The following is a 2,698-nucleotide window of genomic DNA, read 5'->3' as shown; positions in this document are numbered from 1 at the left end:
ACAACAAAAATAATAATTTTAACGGCATTTAACTCTTAATTATCGTTAAATATGTATTTTTAGCAACAATTACCACTCTTTGTATATGTCCTTAAAGCCTTTAGTCTGATGACACTTAACTGATGCCGATAAAGACTTTAGCACTCTTTATTAGTATCAATATTTAATACCGCTAAAAATAATTTTTGTTGTAGTGGTTATCGATCGGATCTCCTATGCAATATATATTGTCAACTCTTGTATGATTTTGCGTAGTTCTTATTTTATGAGTTAGTTTTTGAAATTTCGTTATATGAAATGTTTATTTTCGTTACAGAAGTAATTAATAATGCTATTCTATTGGCTCGGGAAAAAGAAAAAAAGTAGACTAGCTAGCTATAGCAAGTCCTTTTTTTTTTGTAACCAATTGAATTTAATCATAAATATACTGCTAGCTGGTGGTGGAGAACGTAAATAGTAAATTCAACTTAATTCAATATTTCTAACATAAAATATAGATAGCTATCTAATTTTAAGCGAATATTACATTTAAATTTCATATTTCAAAACTATCAACAATAAAAACCCTAATTACTAAATTTATCAAATATAAATTCTAAATTCATTCTTACCCTATTCACCAAAGGTAAATGGCCATGGAAGAGAGTTTCAAATAGAGCATAATCATATCAACCTAGTGATATATTAGGACTCTTATTATAAGCACTCAATTAGACATCAACAACAAAAAATCAACTAGGTGGGGTCCAAAAGTTGTAAGGTTATACTTGTAATATTCCTTATTCCAAGGGGCATTTACAAATATCATTTCTTTATAAAAAGCAAACACAAATTATATGCTCCAAACAACAAATAAACATTAATACTCAAATATACCAACAATGGGTAATTGCATAGTTCTTCAAGAAAAAGTTGTAAAAGTGATGAAAACAGATGGGAAAATTCTTGAATACAAAGCTCCCATCAAAGTTCATCAAATATTATCACAATTTTCTAACCATGTAATTTCTAACTCCCATCAAGTCATTGAAAATCAACATCTTCAACCAAATGATGAGTTGCTAGGTGGCCAAATTTATTATCTTTTGCCAAGTTTACCAAAGCCAAAATCAGCCAAAAAAAAGGTCAAGTTTGCAAATGATCAAGTGAAAAAGAAGGTCAAGTTTGCAAATGATGATCAATTAGTAAATGATGAGAAGGTTAAGTGTGCAAATGATCATCAAGTTGAATTATTAGAAGCTAATCATGATCATCATCATCACCAAAAGAAAGAGGTTATTAGGGTTAAAATTGTCATTTCAAAGAAAGAGTTGCAAGAATTGTTGAGTAGTAGTGAAGGTGGAATAATCAAAGTTGATGATATGATCAAGAGTACAACTATTGTTGAAGAAAGTACAATAGCTAATGGTAAAGGATGGAAGCCTATTCTTGACATTATAGCTGAAATTAATACTTGATCACTAGCATACTTAGCCTTCTATGTTCAGGTCTGTTTGCGTGCAGTTCAACTATTTTATCAGATATCCGTACTATTTTCCGTCAACACAAATATCTGATAATTCTGCCCATCAAAGCTCGAGCTCTACTAGCATATATACCTACTTCCTAGTAGTATTTCAAAATTTTCATAGTGTTTACTTTGTATATAGGTGTATACATGCACCCATAATTATAGGGAGCAAAACAGGATAATTTTGATCTTTTTGACTATTAACATGAGTTCCTTCTTTGTTTGCTCTAGAAGCTATTAAAGTAGACAAATTAGGAACTAGTTGACCTTGTACTTTGTTATGATACATCAATATAAATATAATATATAGTATATCTCTTCGATTTAATTTATGTGTTCAAATTATTATTTAGCGAGTATTGTGATATTTCAAGATATTTTGAATAATTAACAATTTAAAATATGTAAAAAGAATTATTAACGATTGAAGATTATATGTCCTAAATCATATTGGATATTAGTTAATAGTTTGCCCTTTATATTCGACAAGAGAACTGAAGTTGAATATTCCAATAAAAACAAATGACTTTTTTATTTTCTTAAAAAGTAATTTGATGATTTTAGTACCATACTAAAATAAAAATTGAGATATAGCATAATTGTCAGATAAAACTTACTCGTATTGGGCGTATATATCAAGCCTGTATATGTATGTCGTGTGTTTAAATTTATAGTTTATTTTACTTAACCATCATTAATTAACATATATTTTACTTTATTAAATCACATGATAATAAAAATTATATTAATTTGATATAAACGTCCGATATGGCTTGATAATAATTCAATTTTATAGGTTATGAATTTTATAATAATAATTTTAAGTGGTAATTATCTATTTTAAGTATAATATTTTTATAGATTTAATTAATTTGTTAATACAAAATATACGTTTGAACAAAAACCAAAATTATCAATATCTTAGCTATATTAACGAAAAGGTGATCAACTAAATAATATTTGTTAAAAAGTTATATACCATATTAAGAAATAATTAATAGTAGATACATAAATTAAAATTAAATTTTTATAAAAATAAAAATATTAAATTTTTAAATATTTTTAATTTTACGATGACTTTTTATAAATTAGTGGATTTCACTTTTCATTGACCACTCAGCATATTTTTGTGACCATTATATAAGCTAATGTTAGTTGGTGAATGTGAATAAAAGATTAATAGGATTA

General features: G+C 26.5%; 1 protein-coding gene across 1 annotated transcript; it reads left to right on the top strand.

Annotated features, from left to right (window-relative positions):
• The first annotated feature begins 833 nt into the window (after nucleotides 1-833).
• Nucleotides 834-1,838, top strand: LOC101255524 (uncharacterized). Its single transcript, XM_004246470.4, has one exon. The coding sequence runs from the start codon at nucleotides 882-884 to the stop codon at nucleotides 1,455-1,457; it is 576 nt and encodes a 191-aa protein (XP_004246518.1). The 5' UTR covers nucleotides 834-881; the 3' UTR covers nucleotides 1,458-1,838.
• Nucleotides 1,839-2,698: the final 860 nt, after the last annotated feature.

This window comes from Solanum lycopersicum, chromosome 9, assembly GCF_036512215.1.
Source record: "Solanum lycopersicum chromosome 9, SLM_r2.1".
In the NCBI taxonomy this organism is placed as follows: domain Eukaryota; kingdom Viridiplantae; phylum Streptophyta; class Magnoliopsida; order Solanales; family Solanaceae; genus Solanum; species Solanum lycopersicum.
The sequence above is the reverse complement of the archived record's forward strand: the minus strand, read 5'-3'. Positions and strand labels throughout refer to the sequence as shown.

Coding starts and splice junctions, on each gene's coding strand:
- LOC101255524 (XM_004246470.4), top strand. CDS start 882: ATGGGTAATTGCATAGTTCTTCAAGAAAAAGTTGTAAAAGTGATGAAA.